Source organism: Hibiscus syriacus, unplaced genomic scaffold (assembly GCF_006381635.1).
Source record: "Hibiscus syriacus cultivar Baekdansim isolate YM2019G1 unplaced genomic scaffold, ASM638163v2 tig00112081_pilon, whole genome shotgun sequence".
Lineage (NCBI taxonomy): Eukaryota > Viridiplantae > Streptophyta > Magnoliopsida > Malvales > Malvaceae > Hibiscus > Hibiscus syriacus.
The window spans coordinates 6,439-30,824 of record NW_024063251.1 but is presented as its reverse complement, the minus strand read 5'-3'; the positions used below and the strand labels follow the sequence as shown (position 1 = coordinate 30,824).

General features: G+C 33.7%; 1 protein-coding gene, 1 long non-coding RNA gene and 1 pseudogene across 2 annotated transcripts; 2 read left to right on the top strand and 1 right to left on the bottom strand.

Moving 5' to 3' along the window:
• Positions 1 to 4,671: 4,671 nt before the first annotated feature.
• LOC120174428 (RING-H2 finger protein ATL78-like) lies at positions 4,672 to 5,422 on the top strand. The gene has a single exon (XM_039181278.1). It carries the CDS (start codon positions 4,714 to 4,716, stop codon positions 5,377 to 5,379), a length of 666 nt encoding a protein of 221 aa, XP_039037209.1. The 5' UTR covers positions 4,672 to 4,713; the 3' UTR covers positions 5,380 to 5,422.
• A 12,809-nt stretch (positions 5,423 to 18,231) lies between these two features.
• LOC120174429 lies at positions 18,232 to 20,405 on the top strand (annotated as a pseudogene).
• On the bottom strand, positions 20,283 to 21,985 carry LOC120174430. The gene is made up of 3 exons (XR_005521172.1): positions 21,975 to 21,985; positions 21,739 to 21,743; positions 20,283 to 20,391 (listed from the first exon to the last, which is right to left on the bottom strand). It is a non-coding gene; the product is annotated as an uncharacterized LOC120174430 (long non-coding RNA).
• Positions 21,986 to 24,386: the final 2,401 nt, after the last annotated feature.

Here is a 24,386-nt window from a genome sequence, read left to right as displayed (position 1 = left end):
TCAAAGCAGAGAAAAAAGAGTTTCCAAACGAAAGTGTGAGTGAGAAGAAGATGCAATTTAGGATTAATAAAATATGTTTTAAAGCTGTGAGTCCACGTTTTGGAATCGAGTAGATTATGCTAATATGGTTTTATAAATACATTTAAAACTATGTTTTAAATATGTTTTAGGGGTTCACGCACAAATTGATCTACTAATGGGGGCCCACGTGCTTGACACATGTGTAAGGTAAAGGTTTTTGGATTTTAAGGGATTAATCTTTGGTGTAATCATTCCATCTTCAATATCATTCAATTGGTCCTTTATTTATTTATTTATTTTATTTTATTTTATTTTGGTTTTTTAATATTTATCTTCTTAACATTTTTTTTAATATTTAACCCTATTTATTATTATTTTTTTATTTTATTTCAATATTTTTTTATTTTTACTCCATTTTATTTATTTTATTTTCCCCTCATTTATCTTATTACTATTATATTTTTTCCTTTTTTTCATATTTATTTATTTTATTTATTTTATTTTTACAATCTAACATTTTTTATTTTTTAGGTTTACTTTCAATCGATCAAAGATAAACAATTCAATCGAATTTTTAAATTTAAATTTAAATTTTTATTTTCGCATTAAGACAACCGACAAATTAATTGGTACCGAAAGGGCGTTCAAGGGTTCTAATCCTTCTTGACCGTATCGACTCTCGAACCCGACACATCACTAGTAAGACGCAGATCATGTAAGAATAAAGTATCCGATCAACCTATTTGTCTTAAAATAAATTATCGGTGGAGACTCTAACCCAATCAATTTAAGTCAGAGCCCAATTCGGGCCCACGAAAGATGATTCCGACAATAGCTAAAAGAGATAAATAAGAGAAATTTAATAATAAATTTAATAAATATTCTATAATTAAACATTTTACCACAATAATACAAAAACTTATTTACAAAAATATTCAGCTTTTGAGACTATTTCTTAGAATGTTCTCTTTTTTTAGAGAAGTATCTCCATATTTACATGTGTCATAATTAATATATTGTAAAAAATTGTTTTTTGGTTTTTAAGTTCGTAGAACAGAAACGAGTTCCAATCTTGTTCTATTTTTAGGTGCACTCTCAAATACTCAATATGAACACAACAAATTGAGGAAAAAAAATCTTATATGAGCGTGAATAGAACCTTCAAATCTCTAAGCCATAAAACGTTTTCAAGAAAAGAAATTCCTTCTCAACCAAGTAAACTTAGGCATGAAGCAAGGGAGTTTGTAAGGAAAGAAAACTAAATATTGTTGCATTAATATGAACTATATCATGGTAAACACAATTACTAATAAAAAATAAAACATGCCAGAATTAAGTTACCTCGGATGTTAAAGATATAGTTGTTATGTATAGAAGTCCCGAGTTTGATTACTAGCGACTATAAGATATTTGAATGTTCGTTATCAAATGGTTAAGAGTCTTTAGAACATATACAACCATCTATAGTTACCCTAGATTACTAAAAATAGACCACGTAATTTAAACCAAAAAATCTAACAATAGACCAACGAACGAAGCTAAAAAGTATTTAATTCATAGAGACGAAATCGGTAAAATTCTTAAGGCAAAGCTAGATATTACTATTTTATTAATTAACAGTTTTACAACTGTAAGAAAAAAAATTACCCAACTAGGAGAACCAATAAAAAAATTCAATATGGTTAATTAAAATTTTTATGAGTTTAAATTCATTAAGTGGTCTGAGTAGTTAAAAGAAATATTATTTTTTTTAATATTTAAATTTAAATAATTTCATTTACAGAGTTTGTATTTATCAAATTAAGAAAAAATGTAAAACATTACTACGTGTAATCATTTCTGACTATTAAATGAAAATAAGACTTAAATAAGATTAAAATAGTTATTAAAGCAAAAAAAAAAAAGGAAGTCATATGTGCGGCACTTAATATAATTAAAAAATACGTTACCGATTTTGTTATTATTTAAATAGTAAAATCGATAAAAAAATTATCTAAAACATTATTATTTCTACCTAAAACATCAGTGTTTTTTAACATTTCTAGTAAAGTGCCCAACAATAACAAAATCAGTAGAAAAAATAATAAAACCGATAGAAATAATAATATTTTTGGTAATTTTTTTATCAATTTTTTTATTTAAATAATAATAAAATTGATAAAACTTTTTTAATAGTATATTAAAATTACCGCATGTGATATTTTTAAAAAAAATGAAAAAGGAATCTTGCGGGTCCCTTAGGGATATCTGATTTTGTTTTTATGAACGCTAATTATAGGCCATTAAAGACTCTCCGTACAGAAATCATATCTGTAAAAGAAGAAAATGAAAAGTAGTAGATAAAAAGACACAAAACAAAGTAACGACAATGACCCAACGAGGCAACGACACCAATTTGATTCAACCCAAGATCACCGGTCTAAATTAAAAACCGAACCTTGTACGTATATAATCTTCTAAACCAACAGTACCCATGGATTATTTATTCAACAACAAAAAATCAATACCCATGGATTATGTTGCAAGCACAAAATTCAAATATTGATGCGCCAATAAATCAATTCATGATTGATCTAACGATTATACGCATCAACGTATCAAATAGAAGAGAATCGATACAATGAATCAATGATTAACAGACTTTTTATGCTTTGGCACGAAGCATAAAGATTTTGTTAGTGTAACCAAAAAAAACTGTTAATCGAATAATTAAGATTTTAAGTAAAATATAATATAATTAAAAATGTTCAAATCATATCTCTGATTTATTTTAGATATTTAAATTTTTTTTAATCAAGTAAATGTCTAATGTTTATTCCGTTATCATTTAAGGTACCAATAATTTTGTGTTGTAATCATTTTAATATCACCCCATCAATGGCCATTAAAAACCTTGTTACTCTAGGATTGCTTCACATATGATGTTAATTTCTTATTAATAATATTTTTCACACTAAATTTTAATTTTTCTAAAAGACCCTATATTTTATAATTTCTCGAAAATATCAAATCTTTAATTCATGAATTCATAAATCCCAAATCCCTTAAACAATCCGAGCTGGCGACTCAATTCTAGTTTGTGCAGTGTTGGGTGAAAAGAGTAATATTGTGTGAAAGGTTTAGCAACCAAGTGTTGTAACTACTCTATATTAAGCGATGACAAATGAGTGATCGGCTGATGGGAGCCCGACGATAGAAGAGACGACGGGTGGTGACCGATTCAATGGTGGTATATAGATTTAAATATTTGTGTTTAAGGATTTAGGGGATTTTGAACAATTTAAGGATTTTATGAGGTTTTAAGAAAATTAACGATTTTATTTTTTAAAAAATAAATTAAAAGAAATTATATATATATATTATGTGCCAAACATTGATTAGATAATAATTTTTTTAACGACTTTTAATGATTACGCACTTTAAACTATAACAGAATAAATATTAGACATCTAATTTGATCATAAAATTTTAAGTGCCTAAAACAAACAAGAAATATAGTTTAAATACTTATCTTTTAATTAGATTATAAAAAGTCAACCATTTAATTAATAATTTTGGTCGTCCTTCTTCATTTGCCTTTCATATCAAATAAAGTTTTTAAGTTGACTCTGGCTTAGAACATATTTAAATATGTATGCGGCTTTAGCTCATACCAACATCAAATATTATTTTAAAAAATATGGAAATCTTAGTGTAATCGGCAAAAGCTTGGAAGGGTGCTGCAGAAATGGGTCCAACAGAGCATTTGAAGACATGATGGTGAAAGCCAACAGCCCACGTGGCACCACTGTTTACACCCCAACGTGGGTTTTGATAACAAAGTTTTGGTGAGTGAGCCTCAGTGCGCAGACCATGTCTCGTTGCAATCCTACTACAAATCATAAGATAAACCGCCGGCGCGGGTCATTATTCTCTTTACCATCATCGTTTTCTTATTAATCTGGAATACAAACATTAAGGAGTATATATTTAAAAACTTCCAATTATATAATAACGAAGATAAACATAAAATTAAAGATTCGATTCTATTCGACTCTCTCTATCTTGATTTTAGATTTTTTATAGTGAGCTTTATTATTGATGTCACATATAAAATTATGATAAATACTAGTACTAAGAGATTGGATGAATATAATTGCTTGATAATAAATTTAATTATAATAATCATGTGGACTTGTAAGTAATCACATTAAAAGTCTTGTTAAGGCAAGATAACTGGTTATAGAGCAAGGGACTTGGGAGTTATAGTTGTAGAGCGTGAAACTCTTTTTACACTAAATTTCAATTTTTGACAAAATTATTTTTGTAGGAGGTTTGGTTGAGGTACAACAATTTATTATTTTGATTATTATTCTTTTATTTTTAGTATATACGCAATGTGATTATAAGGTAGTATATATTTATAACTTATTTTAATTATTAATAAATACAATGTAGATTCATAAATGTAACTGCTAAACTTAAAACCTCTAAAAAGAATTTTTTTTTACTATTAAAACTACTAGAAATATTTAATTTAATATTAATCTAAGTTTTGGTGCTCTATATAATATTTCAGTTTACTTTTCATTCATCGTTAAAAAAGCAAATTCAAGCCCTTACGTTGCCCTCTCTATAAAAGCCACTAGTCCAACAACCTCCGAGAAAAATAAACTATCCTAAACGCACAACTAGCCCCGCCATTCCCAAACTATGTCCGCTTCCATATCCACTCAAGAACTTCAAGGTTTGCTTGGAGAATTCTACTCTAGAAGGTTGCTGCTTCCCACGCCACCGTTTCAAACACCGTCAGCGGCAGCTCCACCGCACCCAGAAACCCACCGCAATTCTTCGGATCCATACACCAGTAACAACAGCTTCGATGCCAACTTTGTTATGGTTCTATCAGTCCTCTTGTGTGCACTTATTTGCTCACTAGGACTCAATTCCATCATCAGGTGTGCACTAAGGTGCGCCCGTTTAGTAGCTTCGGAATCCACCGCCTCCACCGCCTCGGGTCGGTTACCAAACAGAGGGGTCAAGCGTAAGGCCTTGAAGACTTTTCCGACAGTGATCTACTCCGCCGATTTGAATCTCCCCAGTTTGGACTCGGAGTGCGTCATATGTCTGTCGGATTTCACGACAGGTGACCGTGTGCGGCTTCTACCGAAGTGCAACCACGGGTTCCACGTTAAGTGCATTGATAAGTGGCTAAGCTCCCACTCGTCTTGCCCCAAATGCAGGCACTGCCTCGTCGAGACGTGCCAGAAGATCGTCGGGTGTAGCCAGGCAAGCTCGTCGCAGCCGCCGGCGGTGCAAGAAACCGTTGTGAGCATACCGCCGGTTGATCGTGAAGGTTTGATGCATAGTTATAGGTGAATCAGCTTATTTGATTTTTGGTTTTTTACTGTATCATATGCAATCCAGAAATTATTTACAAACAAATGTAAATTGATGTATAGTTTGAAATTTGTTCATTATGAAAAGCTGTTGATTACTTAAAACATAACAGATGCAAATTGAACTCCGCTTAGTTTAGTATTTCATTAAATAAAGTAACCATCATCACTCATCAGGAAACGAAACAAAATTCTATGTTGGGACTAGGAAGTAAATTCTTTAAAAAATTTAAAGACAAAAAAGATAAACAAAAAAACATAAAAAATTAAATTGTATGAAATTTTTTAATATGATAAATACCTTCTTCTTTTTTTAAAAAAAGCAAGTCACATTCTTTGTCTTTAATAATTGTTGGAATATAAAATTACCAAAGTAAAGCAATTACTTTGAAGTTGTTCCATTTCATCAAATGATTCTATATGATGTACGGATAAAGTAAGAATTGTACGGATAAAGTAAGAATTGAGAGGAGTCGAATTGTAAAAACTTAAAAATATAAAAATATGTTAATTATTAATGTATAATTTATCTAATCTTTAATTTTTTAGACAAAAAAAAGATTTGAGGAGCATAACCCTACCCACCTCTTATTTGATAACATGTGAAGGAAAAATGAGTTATTTCAAACATCTAGAGGATGAATAGTTTTGCAGTTGTGAGCCAGAATGAATGATGAAAACGCAATATGTTGAAGCAACAAAAATGAAATGGGAGCTGAAGGTGAATCCACTGACATGCACATGGATTCAAATCAGGCAAAAGAATTGTACCAAAAAGTGCATTTTGTTTCATAGTACTAATCAAATGAATCGTTTCATAATTCATAGTGGAGGCCGACTAATAACCTCACTAGCCCTGCCCGGCCGCCAATTTTTTATAGGCCAAGGGAAACAAAACATGAGAGTTAAAAGTGAAAACCACCATAATCATTTAGATATGCTTCAAAATTATGACAAATTTTAAATGCAATGTTTGGATTTCTTTAGGGTAAAGTATACAAATGGTAACCAACTATAAAACTTTATTTTGTTGAGTTCCTGATTATTAAAAATTATAAAATGTTCATCTGACCGTAAGATATTTTGTTAAATTTTTCAGCTATTGAAATTTATAAAATTGACACTTGACTATCCATGTATTCAAAATTCATCATTTTTTCGTTAAAAATTAGTGTCCACCTGAGTTGGAAGTTACCTACTGATTAAGATATGATAAAATAATATCTTAATGATGTTTATTAGCATTATCTTTGCTATCAAGCGCTAGCCTGTCAACATAATGTTTTAAGCACTAGCTTGTAGACATAATGTAAACGAATATTTGATTTACAAAATACATCTAAAATTATTATATGATTAAATTTTATTATATATCAGTCAACAAGTTAACGTCCACATCAGATGATCATCTCGAGTTTTGAACATATGAATAGTCGAGTGACTATTCTATAACTTTTAACAGTCAGAGAACTAAAAAAAGCAACATCTTGTAGTCTGTGGACCATTTGTATATTTTAACCTTTTTATAATATTAATTTTATTAGAGTAATTAAAATAAACATTTTTTCACAAGAAAAAATATGTACAACCAAACATTAACGGAGCGGGGTTGTCTAAGAAAAGAGAGTCTAATATAATGCTAAGAAAATAAGCTAACAAAATTATTAGTATTTTTTAACATTTTTGATAAAGCGCTATCTAAAATGTTATTCTTTCTATCGAAAATATTAATATTGGATATTACCTAAAATATTATTTTTCTACAAAATATTTAATATCAAAAATATTTATTTTAAATAACAAAATTATCATTTTCGGTAAAAGTTAATATTTTAAATAACCCTCTATCGAAAATGATTAGACAGGTACATTGCATTTCCCAGGACTCGTGTGATTTTTATTGGATATGGACAATTCACGAATGTCATTTCGACATATCTACTTCTTGTAGTCCTTTCTCAGAAGGAATACACACTATAATCAAACAGTGACAATTCATGATTTCTCAATGGCCTTCTTCCATTAATCTACTTTTGTTAAATCCAGATATTAATATTTAAATTTTATAAGATGTAATTGAAAAACAAAGCCAAAATACATGGTCAACTCTTCCGAGAATCTCGTTTCTCCTGTTGTCATGGATCAATTCAGCGGCCATGGTGGTCGACTGCCTGATGGAGTCGAACTGACAGACCCACCACTTCAACATTCTTCAAATCATCTCGGCGGCAATGATGTTGATTCCCCCATGGGTGATCCTGTGGATGTTAGATCAGAGAACTTGGGGCAAGGAATTGGAGCGTTCAACAGCGGTCATCTCTCTTTTCGCGATATGGTAAGGGGTCCAAAACTGGTTGGTAACCAACCTATTTCGTTTAATGATTTCGATGTGGATGTTCACCCTGAAGATGTAGTTTTGGACGTTGATGGCCCTTTGCCTGTGATTAGCTTTTCAGATAGATTTCACGATGCTATTGATGTCAAGCTGGCTAATTATGTGATTATTCGATTACTGGGGAAAATAATTGGGTATAAGGCCTTGTTGAGTATGATCAAATCACTATAGAATCTTTTAGGGGAAATTAGTCTCATTGATCTTGACAATGATTATTATCTTGTTCGCTTTGCTTGTGAGGAGGATTTTTCTCATGTATTGACAGGAGGTCCTTGGATGATATATGGAAACTACCTCACAGTTCAACCGTGGAGTAGACAATTCTCTACAGCCATGGAACATCCAATGAAGATTATGGTGTTGGTGAGGCTTCCTGGTTTGCCTTATCGCTATTATACACGTAGTCTCTTTGGACATATTGTAGGAGCTATTGGTAAGGTGGTAAGGGTAGACTATAATACGGAGGATGGGAAGAGAAGTCGCTTTGCACGTCTCGCGGTTGTTGTTGATTTATATAAACCACTGATATCTGGAATAGTGATAGACGGCCATCGACAGTCAATCGAATATGAATGACTACCAACTATTTGTTATTATTGTGGTAAGTATGGGTATACATATGAACACTATGGTAAAGTAACTAATGTTGACAATGGTGAAGTACATGAAGCACATGATAGTGGGAAATCGGATGATCTGTATGGTCCTTGGATGCAAGTGATGAACAGGAGGAGAAAGAACACTAGGATCAAAAAGATTGCAAGCTCAGAATCAGGAAGACAAAACACTGCTCATAATTCGGGTTCTCGCTTTGAGGCTCTTCAGGCAATTCAAGTCGATGATAATCCAGGAAGTAATCCGATACAAAAGCCATCTAGGTCGGGGACTAATAATAAGAGAGTGATGTATTCTGCGAGTCATTTGAATGCTAAGGCAAGTGGTAGTGCTGAATCTAGCAGGCAAGGGGAAGCAAGGCGAGTTTCTAATGAGACTAAAATACCAAGCAGAAGTGATGTAGCGGCTCCACAACTAACGGATAACAATATTGTTGTGGCTTCAATAGGTAAGATTAAAAGTGTGGTTTCATCGTTGAATAAAGAAAAATATGTGGCTATACATGTGACGGAAAATGATGAGAATTTAGCTCCAAATGAACGTAATTTAGACATTTTTCAAAGAACTGCCCGAGGGACTGGTACAAAAATGCAAAATAAAGGGCTTGCTGCAATTAAAGGTTAATCTCGCAATGGATTGAAGACAAGGAAAAAGATAAGAAGATGTCGAGCAAACGAATGTTAGCTAGTGGATTTCGACTATGAATTCTGAACTTAATCGAACAAATATTAACTTGGAGAATTCATCCATAGAAATCCAAGGTTCTAAGTATGCTGACGAGGACATGGTTCAATGGCGTACGAACACTATGTTCGAACAATCGGACAAAGCAGATGTGCAGGTCTAATCCTTCGTGTCACTTTTTACCCTATTTTATTATGGTTATGATTATTTTTTGGAATGTTCAGGGAGCCCGTGACTCTGATTTTAATCGTTATTTTAAGTTGTTGATGAAGTCTAAAAGACCGGATGTTGTTGCTATGTTGGAACCAAGAATTAGTGGTATGGTTGTTGATCAGTTTATCAGAAGTTCGGGTTTTGAGGTCTTCTATCGTATTGAAGCTTCGGGTTTTTCTGGTGGTATATGGATACTTTGGACGAATCCTATTCATATTATTATCCTTGTTGTTTCTCGATAATATATTCATGCAGCGTGTTCTATGATGGGTGAAGATCAGCAAGTCTTTATTACTTTTGTCTATGTGAGCCCTGCGATTGGGAAACGAAACAGGTTGTGGAGGAATCTGAGAGAATTGGATCCAAGTTCGGGGTTGCCTTGGATGCTTGGTGGAGATTTTAATGTCATTGGTAATTATGGTGAACGCCAAGGTGGCTCTCAACGTCACTATGGAGTTTGCTCAAAATTCGGTGAATTTATGTTTGATACAGGGCTTATCGACATGGGGTTTTCGGGTCCAAAGTTCACTTGGAAACGTGGAACCCTTTCTCAACGGCTGGATAGGTATATTTGTAATGCTGAGTGGTATGATTGCTTTGAGAATTCAAAAGTCTTTCATCTCTAAAAATTGGGTTCGGATCATCGACCCATTCTTCTTATGTTTGGGGACCAACAGGAGACTGCTCGTAACAGACCTTTTCGATACATTGATGCTTGGAGTGATCACCCGGATTTCCCAAATTTACTGATGAATTCTTGGAGAAATGATAGAGACATTTACGAGAATATACTGTATTGCCAAGCTAAAAGTAGTAAGTGGAATAAGGAGGTGTTTGGGCATATTGGGAGGCGTAAGAATCTGTTACTTGCTAGAATCCATGAAATTAAAAAAGCGGTGAAAAATTCAAGTGAACCCTTTTTATTAGAACTAGAGATGAAGCTTAAAAAGGAGTTGAATGTAGTCCTCGCTCAAGAAGAGAGTTTGTGGAACCAAAAAGCTTGAAATAATTGGATCGCGAATGGGGATAGAAATACCTCTTTTTTCCATGCGTCTACTATTAATCACCGGAAACACAACACGATTAGTATGTTGAAGTTGTCTGATGGTTCTTGGTGTAGTGATCATGCACAGCTCAAAGCTCATGCATTTACTTTCTTCCAAAATCTATTTATAAGCGAGCGAATAGTGTCTAATACTGAAAATGAAAGGTGCACATTCTTTCGTTATGGGGATGAAGCTCTTCGGCCTTTGGTGTGTGATATTTCATTGGAAGAGGTTAGAAGTGTTATTTTTAGTATGGTTCCCTTGAATTCCCTGGGTACAGATGCCATCCATGTAAAGTTTTTTCAAAAAAATTGGAACACAATTGGTGAGTTGGTATTCAAATTTATCCATGATTTTTTAAAGATGGATATCTAGCAGATTGGGTGAATCAGACTCTGTTGGTGTTGATCCCAAAGGTTAATAATCCCGTCTCAATTACTCAGTTCAGGCCGATTAGTCTGTGTAATGTGATTTATAAGACTATTACTAAACTGATAGTATGTCGATTGAAGCTGTTTCTTCCTAAATGGGTAGAAGAAAATCAACCTAGTTTTGTTCCAGGCCGCCAGATTACAGATAATATTATTCTTGCCCAGGAGATTATACATTCGATGACAAAGAAGACGGGTAGAATTGGGTGGATGGCTATCAATGTGGATTTGGAGAAAGCTTATGATCGCTTGGAATGGAGCTATATCGAGAGCACTCTTCATGCAGTTGGTCTGCCGAAATTACTCATTTCTCGTATTATATGATGTGTTAGATCCGTGTCGACATAGATTCTTTAGAATGGGGATCTTACGGATTCCTTTAAGCCTACGAGAGGTATTCGACAGGGTGATCCGTTATCGCCTTATTTATTTGTCTTATGTATGGAGAGATTGTCTCAAGCTATAAAGGAGAAAGTTATCTCGGAAGACTGGAAGGTGATTCATCTCTCAAATGAGGGCCTGGGTTATCCCATCTCTTTTTCGCAGATGATTTAGTGTTGTTTGCTAAAGCATCGATGGATCAAGTATCGATGATCAAGGGCGGCGAAGTGTCTTGCTTTAGCAGGACGTATAACACTTACTAAGGCTACTCTTCAGGATATCCCAGTCTATGTGATGCAATCAACTTGGCTACTGAAAGGATTGTGTGTTGAAATGGAAAGATTATTAGAAGATTTATTTGGGGTTCAAACAATGGTGGTTCTGGTTTTCCCCTGGTTAAATGGGAATCTATGCAGCAGCCAATAAAGTTTGGAGGAGTGGGTATTCAGAACATACATAATCAAAACAAGGCATTCTTGATGAAGGTGGGTTTTTAATTGATATCTAATCCGGAGAAACTATAGGTTCGTACTATTCGTGAGAAGTATAAATGGGACAATCTTGTTCCTATCTCATTAAGTCATGCTAATGGCTCCCGATTGTGGAAAGGACTAAGATACATTTGGAGTGACCTGTATAACAATATAGCTTGAAACATACGGGATGAGAGAGATACCAATTTTTGGTATGACCATTGGCTTGATACTGAAAATCGTCTTGTATTTTCTTATAAAGGAGCAGGTACTCTAAGACCCACCTCAGTTTGTGACATGGTTCTCCCTTCAGGTACGTGGAATTGGGGTAAGCTTTCTTCATTACTCCCTGAACATGTTCTCCAAAGAATTGTTGTTGTCCAACCATCTCAAGATTACTTGGGTCCTGATACACCCGGGTGGAGATGGAACATAATAGGAAGTTTACTACAAGGTCAGCTTACAATGATATTACATGCCTCGACAATAGTAGTGAACATTCTCTATAGAATTTGATTTGGAAGCTAGGAGTCCCACAAATAATCCGTGTTTTTATTTGGTTATTATTCCATGATAGACTTCTTACTAATGTTGAACGATCTCGTCGACACCTTACTAGCCTAGTGGATTGTAAGTTGTGTGGGGCTGTTATGGATGATACTGATCATATCCTGCAGCATTGCAGTATGGCTAGAATATGTGGGTAAGGGTTATCAAAACTGATAAGCTTAATGAGTTCATGACTCTTCCTTACAAAATTTGGATTGAACGCAACTTAAGGGTTGCTGAAGTGTATGCGCAAATGAATGTAAATTGGGATCTTCGCTTCGCTGTTTACTGTTAGCACATTTGGAAACAGAGATGTAGTATCCTCTTTGATCCTAATTACGTTGAAAGAGAGGAGTTTATTTATCGTTGTGATAGCTTTGTTGATGAAGTTATGAATGCTAATGTTAGCAATGCAAATCCTAGTCCATCGATGTCTAGAAGCATCCTGTCTTGGACTCAACCTCCCACCAGTTGGATTAAGGGGAACTCGGATGGGGCTGTCAGAACGAGTGACAATATGGCGGCTGCGGGAGGTATTCTGCGTTTTTGGGTTTTTGGGTTCACGCGAAGTATAGGAAGGTGTTCATTCTTACTGCTGAGTTGTGGGGTGTTCATGATCTCTTGTTGCATGCTTGGAGACTAGGAATCCGACATATTGAACTGGAAACCGATAATCTCGAAGATATGAAGATTTGTAATTTTTCATCGGATGCGCTTGTGGGGAGTCCTTTGGTCACTAAAATCCATGAACTGCTCGAACTTGAATGGATCACAAAGATATCACATATATGTCGTGAGAAGAATATGGCTGCGGATATGTTGGCTGCTTTGAGCTAAGGAGCCCCCATTGATGCTACTATTTACTTAGAGCCACCTTCGGAATTATCTGTCACGTTGCTGCGAGATCTTCAAACCTCCAACTAACCCGTTTCTAATTGTTATACCAAAAAAATATTTAAATTTTATAATTTTAGATTAAAATTTTATAACTTTTAATTGATGGGTATTCTTTTAAAAGAAACAGCTTCAAATTTAAGAGTTTCTTAGATCAAAACTTGTGTATGTAAATATTATAAAGAATGTTAAATTATATATTTTGTCATTCACTTACTTTTTTATTTCATTTTGGTCACCCATTTTTTAAATTATACATATTATTACGTTTTAGTTATGTTTTATTCATTTACCGTTCATCAAAAGAAATTTTTATGTCAGTAATTTTATTTGTTTTTAATAACAGATGATCAAAAAGAACTAAACTGTAATATTAGATATGAATTTTAAAAAATAATTTTATGACCAAAACAAAACCACGAAATAAGCAAGTGACTAAAGTACGTAGTTTATTTATAGAATTGAATAAGAATCATGAATCCAGAATCCCAAATGTATAGATTATGTACTAAAGTTCAATTGAGTAGGTAGATATTTACATTTTTATTTTTTTTAATAGTTGAGATAATTATAAGATAATATATAGTAAAAATACTATTTTGATAATATATACATTCTACAAACATAGTTATTTGAACTAATATCCTTCAATATATATATATGCTCTCATGAGTCATGACTAAATCACATAATAAATTATATATCATCTTTAAAGCTTTAACTTATAAAATAATTTTTCATGAAAAAAATATGAAGTCCGACCACTCAATATGATTATATGAATAATTCTTCATAAGTCAACATGAATCGTCAACCGTACAAATTCAGATACGCAATCCATTGTGACGATTCATATACACACAGTTTAATCCCTTTGACTGTGTACAAAACCCAATGGAGAACTAATTCATGTAGGAGATCCCCACAACGTAAAGTCAACGCTACGCTTTTACCATACAGTAGATTATTTGTGTATGTTTTTATTTCATTACAACTTCTGAGATATTGCCAGCAAGAAATAGATCGAGTTGGAAGGAAGAATATGAAGAGTGAAGGTGGATCCATTTGGTGATTTGGCTTCTGACATTGTTGGTCGCCATGAAAAATCGAAGAAAATACTCCTCATATTTAGGAATGAATATTTGATAGTGCATAATTGAGCCAAAGTATTTTTAAATTATTTGATTTGATGAGTTTTATGTTATAATTTAAATTTTATTTTTTTAGGTTGAGTATTTATAAAATTTGAGTTGAGTTGAGTTGTTCGAATTTTTATTTAAATTTAACTATATACATTTATAATGTTATCGTAATATTTAACTTCAATTCAAATGATTTTTTATAACCATATATGATATACATATATTTTTTCATATTTCTTCATACATATATCATGAAAGTTAAGTGCTCAACTCGAATTTGAATATTAAACTACTAATTACTAATAGTTTGGAGTTATTCAAGTTATATTTTATAACTAAATTTGAATTTAAAATTTCTTTAATAGTCAGCTGAGTTGAATTTATAAAATTACGAATCAAATTTTTAAAGATTGAAAAAATCGAAAAAAAATTATTTTTCGAATCAAATTAAATTTTACTCACCCTAACCATAGGCCATAGCTGCTAACCATTTAGGCCTTAGTCGGTTTTGTAACTGAATTCTTTAGACTTTAACAGTTGGGTTTAGCTTCGGCCCAGGTTATACTTAATTAAGCCCACACATCAATTTAATTAGCCATATGGTCCGTTACTAATCGGGTCAGTACAAAATTGTTTACCCAAACTTCGGATGTTATGTACTGTGTGAATGAATATTAATATCGTATGAATGTCATATTTGATATTGAGTCATGAGTATTGATATAAAAGATAGTATCGATACAAATAGTAAGGTGTCGGTAAGGATGCACAAGACTCGAATTCGATGGGTTTCGACCTTTGTATGAATGTCATATTTGATATTGGGTCATGACTATTGATCTAAAAGATAGCATCGATCAAATAGTAGGGTATCGGTAAGGATGGCACAGGATTCGAACTCAATGGGTTTCGATCCGACCCAATCAATTCGAGTTTGAATTTAGAAGTTATGTTCGGTTCGGGTTTGAATTTAGGGTGAAAATACCCAACCCAACCTAACCCGAAAAAAATAATGCTACCTTATATATTTAGAGATAATTACAATAATGACTATCTCTATATTATTTTTTAAAATTAAATTTATATTTTTATTGAATAAAAATAATATTTTTAAATAAATATATTATTTCGGATCGGTCAAGTTTATATTTTATCTCAAAAAGTCGAGTTAGGTTCGAATCAAGTGGAGGGTATATAGTTTTCGGGTCGGATCGACCAAAACCCGACCCGTGCCATCCCTAGGTATCTGTAACAACCCTAATTAATTGAAATTGATGTTTTGATTTGAGTTTTAAATAAGTTTTACATTCTTTATAATTTAATCCATTGATTTTAAAATTGCAATTAAGGTTCAATTTTACTTGAATGATTTTAAAATTTCAACAATAACCTTATATTGGCTCTAATTATATAATTAAATCATAAAGTTTTTATTTTAAGTTGAATACTAAAACTAATTTAAAATTTTCATTTTAGCCCCTAAAAACCTATTTTGTAATTCATTTCAAACCCTTCTTAACTGAAATTTTCCGTGCTACTATTTTAAGCATGTATAAATTTATTGGAATACTTAAAATGAAGTTATTTTTAGGCTTAATACACTTTTAGGTGTCTAAACTATATTTCAAATTGATTTTTGGTGTATAAAGAATTTTTGTTCAAAATAGGTGCTTAACGTTTTCTCCGTTACACTCTTAGGTGCCTACTATTATATTTTTTGACCTTTTTATATTTTTAATAATAAAAATACTATTTTTTTAAAAAAAGAAGAAATCATAAAAATTAAACTCTCTCCCTACTTCGTCCCTCTCCCTCCCATCTTCCCACCTACGGCGAAGACGATTACCTCTAACTGGATTTTGTTTGGAGCAAGGCGAGTAACTCAATGGTGGTAGATGTATAACACACGGTCAGCTGTAGTCATTAGAATTGTCAGAAAATAATGAAGGAAAACTTAGAAAATTGACGACCCTTAACGGCGTTTTTCATGACAATCAGCGTAGTTTCGTGGTGGGTGTGTAACGCCCCAAAATGTGGGTTAGGAGTTTTGGGTTTGTTCGTTGAGGCCTTATAATAAATTCCCTAACCATGAAGCTTTTGACCCAAGTGGCCTTTGGTTTGGGTTTGAGATTAGCCCAAAATGTATTAAAAAAAGGTTTTTAATATGGACCTAAATGTGGAGGGACTAGAGGAGTGACTATCCCAATTTTTTAATGAAAGGTTGAATACCATTTATGTTGGGTGATCTCACGTCTGCTATGATATCTCTTTTTCCTCACCATTTCTTTGTCTCCTTCCTCCCTTCTCGCTATCATCTTCTTCCCTAAGAAATCAAGCAAAGGTTGGAACCTTAAGCTTCCCTTAAGAATTCTAAGGCAAGATTCTCAATCCTCATCTCCTAAGCTTTCATCTAAACCCTCTTTTAAAATATTTAGCTAAGTTGCCCAAAAACGAGTTTTAGTAGGGGTTTAAGAAACTTGAGTTCTAGCAAGTTTTATGGATTTTTAGTGGTAAGGAGACATTTTTTAGCTTTGTTCCAAGCATTTCAATAAGTTTATAACTCATTTCTTATGTCTTAATTAGTGCAAGAAGGAGAGAGCTCAAAGTCTAGGAGCAAGGAAAAGTTGATCCTTGGGCGATTTGAGAACATTTTTCATTCACCTAGTTTCAAGGTAAGACGTTTCTAACTTGACCATACTGCATGTAGGTCATTGTGTGTGCATTTTGGTATGTTTTTGTTCATGTGAGCATGTTAGAGTATTTCCATGGCAAGATTCGTATTTTTTATATGTAAGCATGAAGTTGATAACTTCTGATCTCTAAGACCTCAAATAAGACTTTAAAAACATTTGCTAGTCTTATGGGAGTGAATGAGTGAGATTTAAGTGTGTTTTCGTGCTAAAAAAAGTACTTTGGTCCGTCAGTATCAAACTGGAAGAACAATATTGATATTGTTCTTCGTGAAAGGCCTAAATAGGCCATTCTGTAAGGGAACTGTTGGGCTCGATCGATCAACCAAAAAAGATGAGTTTTGAAATATTAATGTACATAATTTAATCTCGGTCATCCATTTAGATTCATATATGTATATAAAGCTGATGAATTTTATTTTAAATGAATATATAAAGATATTATTAATTTACATAAAGATATAATCATTAAATGAATTTCATGAATAATTGAAATTAAAATAAAATTATTTATAATAAATGAATAATTAAAATATTAATATACATAATTTAATCTCAATCATCTATTTAGATTCATATATGTATATAAAAATGATGAATTTTATATCATATAAATAAATTCTATCCATTTTATGTATTTTATGATATATAAAAATATGTTTTCATAAAAGTCTATATATCCTATATTATGCTCATAAATAAATTACAAATATATCATTTTATGATGTCAATGCACATATAATATAAAGATGAATGATATAATTATTTTATTAGTATGAGTGGTTATAATATAATATTTGTTCGAAATATTTTCAATAGTTTGATAATGAGTTCTAACACCTTTGTAGATGTTGATTTTAAATTAAGAAATTTTAACAATAATAATAATCTCTTTAACTACTAAAACCACTTCATTAATACATTATACAATTCTATAGCATTCTTGTATAAACAAAATACACTAATTAAGACAAACATGACAGTTATTGATAATTTTATCTATTAATATTAACAAACGGAATTACATAAAATTGCATGAATCAAATAGCCTCCATAATAAATGAAACGTTTTTATTCTTTGAGGATCCATATTTGAGCACCATAGATGTCATTGGTGTAAGAGCTCAATATCAAAAGGTTGAAAGTGTTCTTTGAACATTCATAATACATGTCTTGTACATATCCCAGATTAATTAAAAAAAAAGAAACATTTTTTAAAATACTTTATTCATTAATTATTTTTTTGAGTAATTTATTCATGTAATTATACTTTGATTTGAATGACTAATACAAATATCCATCTCCTTTGTTTTCAATTCCTCTGCACCGCCACTGCAACAGTGAGCAGAGAAGGAAAAAAGAAAGAAAGATAAAAGCGTTGTCGTTCTCTTGCTATTTCATCTCTCCCTCTCTGAACCTCCTCATTGTTCTCTGATCCAGGTAAATCTTTTATCTTTCCTTTTATGTTACTTAAAACTACACCGATCTGTTGATTTTGATGTTTCGCCGATGGTGGAATTGAGATCTAGAATTCTCATACTTTTTATACAGTTAGAGCTGGCTTAATTTTCTTTTCTTTTCTTTTCATCTGGATCTTTGCTTTGCTTGATCTGCTTTCTATAGATCTTGTGAGAATTTTTGTTTGTCTTTATTTTGAAATTGATCTTCCATTTTGTTCTGATTAAAGACTATTGATTTCATCGTGTGAATTTAATGCTTCTCCAAAGTTTTCTTAGTGTAAGAAAAGGCTCTAGTCTTGATATTTGTTTATAATTGATTCGATGTGTTGTCTATGGAGTTGTAGAGCAGCTTGGATTCGATGCTCTTGAAATGAATGTTGCATACCATTTGAATTTACTGTAGTTGATTGCGCTAGTGCGTTGTATATTCTGTATTGAAGAGATTAATGTTGACGTGACTGTTTCTGGCTCTTTTATTTTTTTTAAAAAAGGAGAAAACAGAACTTGATTTGTCCAAGACTTTAATTTGACTTGTTTAGATTATCTGAAGGGGCATAGAATACCCGTTGACTGATTATTTTGTTATATTCACTTATTTCTTTTTGTGGTATTTCAGAAGATGGTCGATACCGAGTATATTCAACCCCTTGTATGTGACAATGGAACTGGAATGGTGAAGGTGACTTGATTCGGAGACCTAAATTATGTTCTCCATTATTGTCTGCTTTATTGTGTTAATGGTATTTTGTTAATCATGCAGGTTGGTTTTGCTGGTGATGATACACCCAGAGTACTGTTTCCTAGTATTGTTGGTCGACCCTCAACACACAAGGGTCATGGTTGGGATGGGACAAAAGATGCCTATGAAGGAGATGAAGCACAATAAAAAAAGGGGTATTCTTACTTTGAAATATCCCATTGAGCATGGTATTGTCAACAACTGGGATGATATGGAAAAGATCTGGCATCATACGTTCTACAATAAGCTCCGTGTTGCTCCTGAGGAGCATCATGTGCTTCTCATATAGGCACCTCTCAGTCCCAAAGCCAATAGATAAAAGATGACTGATATCATGTGTGAGTCCTTTAATGTACCCGCCTTGTATGTTGCTATTCAGACTGTTCTCTCGTTGTATGCCAGTGGTCGTACAACAGGTTTGTTCAATTATAAACCTTATTGAGTTTGACACAATTTTATACATCATTCATGATCAAGCTGAGACATTGGAACATGTATCGTGTTGGATTCTGGTGATGGTGTTTCTCACACCATGCCAATCTATGAAGGGTATGCCTTTCCTCATGCCATCCTCCGTCTAGAACTTGTTAGCCGTGATCTTATTAATGCTCTGATGAAGATTTTTACCGAGAGAGATTACATGTTCACCACCACCGCTAAAAGGGAAATTGTCCGTGACATGAAGGAGAAGCTTGTTTATATTGCAATGGACTACGAGCAGGAATTGGAGACTGCCAAGAGCAGCTCTTCTGTTGAGAAGAACTATGAGTTGCCTGATGTACAAGTCATTACCATTGGAGCCGAGAGGCTTCGTTGTCCAGAAGTCCTCTTCTAGCCATCTCTCATTGGGATGGAAGCTGTTGGAATCCACGAAACTGCTTACAAATCCATCATGAAGTGTGATGTGGGTATTAAGAAGGATCTATATGGTAACATTGTGCTTAGCGGTGGTTCAATTATGTTCTCTGTTATTGCAGACCGTATGAGCAAGGAGATCACTGCCCTTGCTCCAAACAACATGAAGATCAAGGTCGTTGGACCACCAGATAGGAAGTACAGTGTCTGGATTGGAGGATCTATCTTGGCATCTCTCAGCACCTTTCAGCAGGTGAATATTTTCTCATATTTGCCTTGTGTTTTCCTTTGGTCGTCCAAGACTAACATTCTAGATTTACCTGTTGCATCAGATGTGGATTTCCAAGGGCGAGTATGACGAATCTGGTCCATCCATTGTCCACAGGAAATGCTTCTAGGTTTTCAAGTGGTTTGATGGTGAGTTACTGTTAACTTCCTAAAAAGGCTACTTTTAAGGCATTTTTCACTTAAGTTATTGTTTGTTTAAAAGCCCATTTTAGTCATTTTAGGATCATGTAGTTGTATATAGTTGCATTTGTGGTGGTAGTGCTATTTTATTTCTTAATGGTGATTTATGAGAGAAAGGTGCAGTTGTTTGTGGTGTGCAGGGAATAGCAGAAAAAATGACTCTTTAGGAAGTTAAAGCCGTAACATCACACATTGCTGAAGCAGATTGAAATGCCTTGGCATTTTCGACGCAGAAAACTACAAAAAGATACAGCTGTACGAGTACAGCTGGTGCTACACATGAAATGATTGTTGTAACTGCCTGCCAGAGGATCACTGCCACCTGAGGATAAGGTTCACGCTTATGGCGTGATTCTAGGGGTATGAGGGGTATTTTACACCAACAACCTAATCATTACCCTTAGATATTTTTTATTATATATGACACCTAAAGGGAGAGAAGAAATATAACCCAAGAGACACACGCATAGAGTAGAAAAAAAAATCATCTTTTTCCTTTCTTCTTCGTTGGGTTTTTCTCCATTGATCAAGGAGTGACGAGCTAAGCGCCGAGAGGAGCTAGCGAGCTAAGGTGGTTCGTGGTGACCGAGGAGACCTCTAGTGGCGTGCATCGAAGGCTTCTTCTCACTTCCCTTTGCTGCTCTTTTTTCCCATTTATTTGTGGGTTGTTGGAACGAATATTTTCATGACTTTGTGTTTGATATTTCGAACCCCACCATGAACTAACTTATTTGGTGGTGGTTGGTTTTATGGTTGTTTAAACTTTATTTTAATGGTATATTTATGTTTATCTTGGTTATTTGCTTGCTTTGCTTGTGAATACTTCACCATTTAAGCTTGTAAGAGGCATGAGAGTGTCCATTTCTTATATGAAGGTTAGGTGTTCGAGAGAAACCTAAGCTAAAAATACTTGTAGTATTCGAGAGAAACGCAAGACAAGATCCTCATAAGCAATGGGCTATAGTATTTTCAAGGGGCTTTTAACCAGCCTAGGAATACTATAACCTAATCCCTTAGATCTCGAGAGAGACTAGGATAGGATTTCAATGACTAAAAAGGGTGTCTTTATCAATAGGGTAGGCTGACCAACATCGTTGAATGAGAGCAGATGCCTTGGCATCCTATTCTTTTATGTTCCTTTGCGAACACTTTAGGAAAACCCTGACGAGTAAGTGAAGTCCAAAAACTTAAATATACATGAGAGATAAATTTAGCATCCTTAAATCAATCCCTACCATTAATTCCATTGGAAGCTTGTCACGTGAGGATTATCATTTTATTTGTTATTTATTTACTATTTTTACCATTTCTTATTGCCTCGATATTACACCATTTTCAACACTAAACATCTGTTCTTGCCACTGCATTTCCATTCACTACACCATCAAACCATCACTCCATATCCACCTCCATACACTTTTCATTTGCCGTGACATTTATATATATTAAGACTAACTATACATAGATAGATTAGTGCTTTGCTTTGGTTAGACTTTTGTAATTTCACCCAATCCCTGTGGAGACGATACTCACTCATCACTGTATTACTTGAGCGATTGTGTATACTTGCACATTATTTGCGTATAATTTTATAGTACTAATAATACGCAACAAGTTTTTGGCGCCGTTGTCGGGGATTGGCAGTCTGAAGTTATTTAGTTTTGCCAGAGCATTTTATTTTTGCATTTTTATTTGTGTATAGTTTACTTTATATTTTTGTTTTATTATTTTTCAGGTTTATTTAGTTTATGCCTATAAGAAATTCTGAAGAGCCTTTGGAATCGATAGAACCTGAGATTGAAAGACTCTTTAGACAAAGGAGATGTGCTCAACGAGCTCGAGGAATATGTATCAGATTGGAAACCAAGGCATTAGTCAGGATGATGGAAATCAGAATGTCGCGGCATTAGACAATGTTGAACATGTTGGTAGGCTGTGTGTTATTTGTGATCACTTAAATCCGATGCTGGATGATCTGAATCCTGGGATTGTGGCACCCGAAATTCAAGCTGCACATTTCGAGCTGAAACCAGTCATGTTCAATATTTTGAATTCTATTGGGCAGTTTAGGGGTATGCCAAATGAAGATGCCAGGCAGCACATTCGAAATTTTCTGGAAGTCTGTGATTCTTTTCGCCAAGAAAGAGTGCATGAGGATGTTCTGAAATTAAATCTATTTCCATATTCATTTCATGACCGAGCAAGGCTTGGTTAAGTGGTGTACCTTCTGGTTCGATGGAATCGTGGGCTGATCTTTGCAAGAGTTTTTTATTAAGGTACAACCCACCGAACATGAATACGCAACTAAGGAATGATATAGGATCTTTTTCGCCAGGGCGACGACGAATCCATGTATGAGTGTTGGGATCGTTACAAGAGTTTGCTTCGAAAGTGTTAAAATCATGGTTTTCATGAGTGGACTCAAGTAGTCATGTTCTCAATGGAGTCAATGCACCCACGAGGATGTTACTGGATGCCTCGACAAATGGGACATTACTGGATAAATCACCTACTGAGGTGTTTGCTATTGTTGAAAACATTTTTGATATTTCGATATAACAAATTAAGTTAAATGAATTTTAAGATTTTACAAATGATTTTACAATTTTATATTCGATTCAATTAACCGAATATCAAATTATTACTCCAAGTTTTTCAAGATCAATTTTAATCCTTACTAAATGTGTAAAATTGTGATTTGTACTTAAACTATTTTTGAAACAATTTTCACAAAGTATTTTGAACCAAAAACAAGCCTTAAATCAATTATTCAAAGGCATGCACCGATGCATCAGTACATGCATCGATGCATCAATGAATTAATTGAACATCGAATGCATTCCATGCACTGATGCACTCTCCATGCATCGATGCACTCTGAATATTTTCAAAACATCGAATGCATTTGATGCATCGATGCACAAGCCATGCATCGATGCATCAGGCTATTTTTCAAACATCGAATGCATTTCATGCATCGATGCACACTTGGTGCACTGATGCATCAAGTGTTCCAACGGTCAAAATATTTGAATTTTACACGAATGCACCGATGCATACTTGATCATGCATCGATGCATGAAATGCTCCACCTAGAAAAATTAATTGTTTTCACACTTAAACGGCTCTATTATCCCCACTAATTATCACCAACGTTCAGAATTGATTCAAGGGGTATTTAAACAAGTTCTGGAGCCATTGATCAAGAACAAGAAACATCAATCAACTAGAATCAAGAGAGAATCAAAGAGAAAGCATCAAACCTCAAGTTTGAGTATTTCAAGCCTATTTTTCATCCAATATTCATTTGCTTTCAAGAACACTTTTGTACTCAATTGTATTTATCCTTGAGTGTTCTTTTCTTTGTTCTAGAATTGTGCAAACATCTTACCTTGTGAGGTTTTCTTGTAAGTTTGCAAATTTGTAATCTTTTCTTTGGGAAAAAGAGTGTTCTCAAGAGTTGGGGTATACTCTTGAGGGATTTTGTAAGGTTATCTCTTTGGCCTCAAAAGAAAGAACAAATTAGTGAATTTGTTGGAAAATCCTTAGTGTGGATAGCTAAGGTAGTGGACGTAGACTTTGTTTGAGAAAGTCGAACCACTGTAAATCGCTGTGCAATTTCTTTAAATTTTCTGCAAAAGCTTCCACGAAATTTTTAATTGCCAATTCACCCCCCCTCTTGGCCGATTCTGTAGATCGATTAACTCAACAATTGGTATCATAGCCTCACTCATTTGAAGGTTTAATCGCCTCTTGAGTCGATTCGGGAAGAGTTACATCGATTACCAAGTCATCAATGGCCTCCACTTCAAATTACGACTCCGGTCTTGATTCGATGCCCGTCAACAAGCCTCCTTTCTTCAATGGAGCTAATTACGCCTATTGGAAGAATAGAATGATGTACTTCATTCAAGCAAGTGACATGGGAGCATGGAATGCCGTAAAAAGAAGG